The sequence below is a fragment of the Vidua macroura genome, chromosome 32 (genome assembly GCF_024509145.1).
Source record: "Vidua macroura isolate BioBank_ID:100142 chromosome 32, ASM2450914v1, whole genome shotgun sequence".
Taxonomy (NCBI): Eukaryota; Metazoa; Chordata; class Aves; order Passeriformes; family Viduidae; genus Vidua; species Vidua macroura.
In genome coordinates this window covers 938,446-940,456 of record NC_071602.1, presented here as the reverse complement: position 1 = coordinate 940,456, position 2,011 = coordinate 938,446, and the positions used below count along the sequence as shown (strand labels likewise).

Here is a 2,011-nt window from a genome sequence, read left to right as displayed (position 1 = left end):
GGATCCATAATAAATTCCAGTCCTCATTTAGAGTACTAAAAATCCAAGTTCTACTTGGTCCCTATTCTGCCCTCCCCATTCCTTTCCTGAAGAGACAGAGAGGAAAAAGCTGTGGAAGAAAGCAGAGGGTTGCAAAAGAGATACTTGGGATTGCTTCTTTTGGAAGCAACAGTTCCTCAGGGACTCCTGGTCCAAAGGCAAGTACTGAAAAGCAGAAACAAGGAAGTTCAATGCACAGATTTGGTGTAATTTCAGCGTTTAGTGTTTGTGCTGTAGATGAGAGGTGTTTGGCGCATGGGTGTGACAGATGTTTGCAGTAGGTCTGAGTGAGCTGGGAATTTCCCAGGAATGGGGGGAAATAGCCAATAGCTCCTTAGAATCCTCTGTTCTGGTGAAAGAATTCTTTGGGAGTGTTTGGAAAAGGTAGAAAGAACACAAGAAAATCTCTGAGCTCTCTACCTGAAATGGGAAAGAGAACAATCAGGGTGTGAGAATTGTTTGAAGCACAATCTCTGTGCTCTATAGCAAGACTGCAGGAAAAGAAAGCAGCAGAGAAGGAAGGATAGAAATGTTTGTCCAGACTGTGAAATGATCCCACTTGGTTTTGCCATGTTCCTGTCTCAGCAGGATGAGCTGGAATTCAGCATGGGACCAGAAAATGAAACAGCAGTTACTGAGTTCATCCTAGAGGGTTTCCCAGAGCTTGATCCGAGACTGCAGCTATTTTTCTCTCGGGTCCTTCTGCTCATGAACCTGACAACAGTGATGGGGAATGCAACCATCATTTTCCTCGTGTGTGTGGATCACCAGCTGCAAAGCCCCATGTACTTTTTCATCAGCAACCTGGCCTTCCTGGAGATCTGCTTTACATCCTCCACAAGCATCAAATTGTTTGTGATGCTGAGCTCTGGTCAGAACACTCTCTCACGAAGCAGCTGCTGTGCCCAATACTATTTCTATTTTGCCCTGGGCTGCACAGAGTTCATCCTGCTCGTTGTCCTGTCCTTTGACCGCTATGTTGCCATCTGCCAACCTTTGCTCCATGCTGCCATCATGAAGCCTCAGCTCTGTGTCCACCTGGTTGTTGCTGCTTGGCTCCTCAGCTTTGCCCTGCTGAGCTACCGGCTGTTCTTCCTCTCGGAGCTGTCTTTCTGTGGCTCCAAGATCCCCCATTTCCTTTGTGACAACTCCCCCTTGTTCAGACTGTCCTGCTTTGACACCAGCCTGCTTTGGAAAATAGACTCTGTCTTCTTAGCGTGTGTCGTGCTGGGTTCCTTATGTTTGACTCTGGCATTTTACACCTGCATCCTTTTCTGTGTTCTGCATCTTCCAGCAGCCTCTGGGAGGAAGAAAGCTTTGACTACGTGTTCTTCCCATCTCATCACCTTGTCCATTGCCTATGGGAGCTGCATTGCTCTCTACACGTGTCCTGCAGAAGATGTTTCCTTGAGGACCAACAGAATTGTAGCTCTGCTCAACACAGTCCTGTACCCATTCTTAAATCCATTCATCTACAGCCTTCGGAACAAATCTGTGATCCTGGCCCTGAACAAATCCATTGCCAGGGCAAGAACAAAGCTTTTCCCCTAACCATGGTGCATTTCTGGAAAGCCATCCCAAGAATCTGATGTCATCTGTTGCACACTACCAGTGCCTGTGAGTGCAGCCTCCAAACACGGCTGCCTCAGGAGACTGATGCTCCTGCTGGCTTGTGTCAGGTTAAGAGATAAGAGACTCATCTGCACACCCAGACAGGGCACCAACAATGGCAGGAGGAGAAACTCAGTTCATTCTCTGCCCTGGCTGCTCCCAGGCCCATCACTGGAGAGCCCCCAGCTCATTAAGAGCCCATCTCCAAAACAGAGAAGAGCTCAGCGCAACAGTGGCAAGTGGCAATCCAAATTACAGCTCCTGAGCAATGGACACCTTGTCCCAGCTCCTTTCCTGGGACAGCCATCAGCCCTCGTGTCCACGTTTGAAACCCCAAAGTCACTGAGAGCAGGTCACCATT

At 48.4% G+C, this 2,011-nt stretch overlaps 1 protein-coding gene across 1 annotated transcript; it reads left to right on the top strand.

Moving 5' to 3' along the window:
- Positions 1-473: 473 nt before the first annotated feature.
- Positions 474-1,614, top strand: LOC128820898 (olfactory receptor 6M1-like). Its single transcript, XM_054001740.1, has one exon. It carries the CDS (start codon positions 589-591, stop codon positions 1,588-1,590), a length of 1,002 nt encoding a protein of 333 aa, XP_053857715.1. The 5' UTR covers positions 474-588; the 3' UTR covers positions 1,591-1,614.
- The last annotated feature ends 397 nt before the right edge of the window (positions 1,615-2,011 follow it).

Bases quoted from the DNA above. Each gene is read 5' to 3' on its own strand.
- LOC128820898 (XM_054001740.1), top strand. From the start codon at position 589: ATGATCCCACTTGGTTTTGCCATGTTCCTGTCTCAGCAGGATGAGCTG.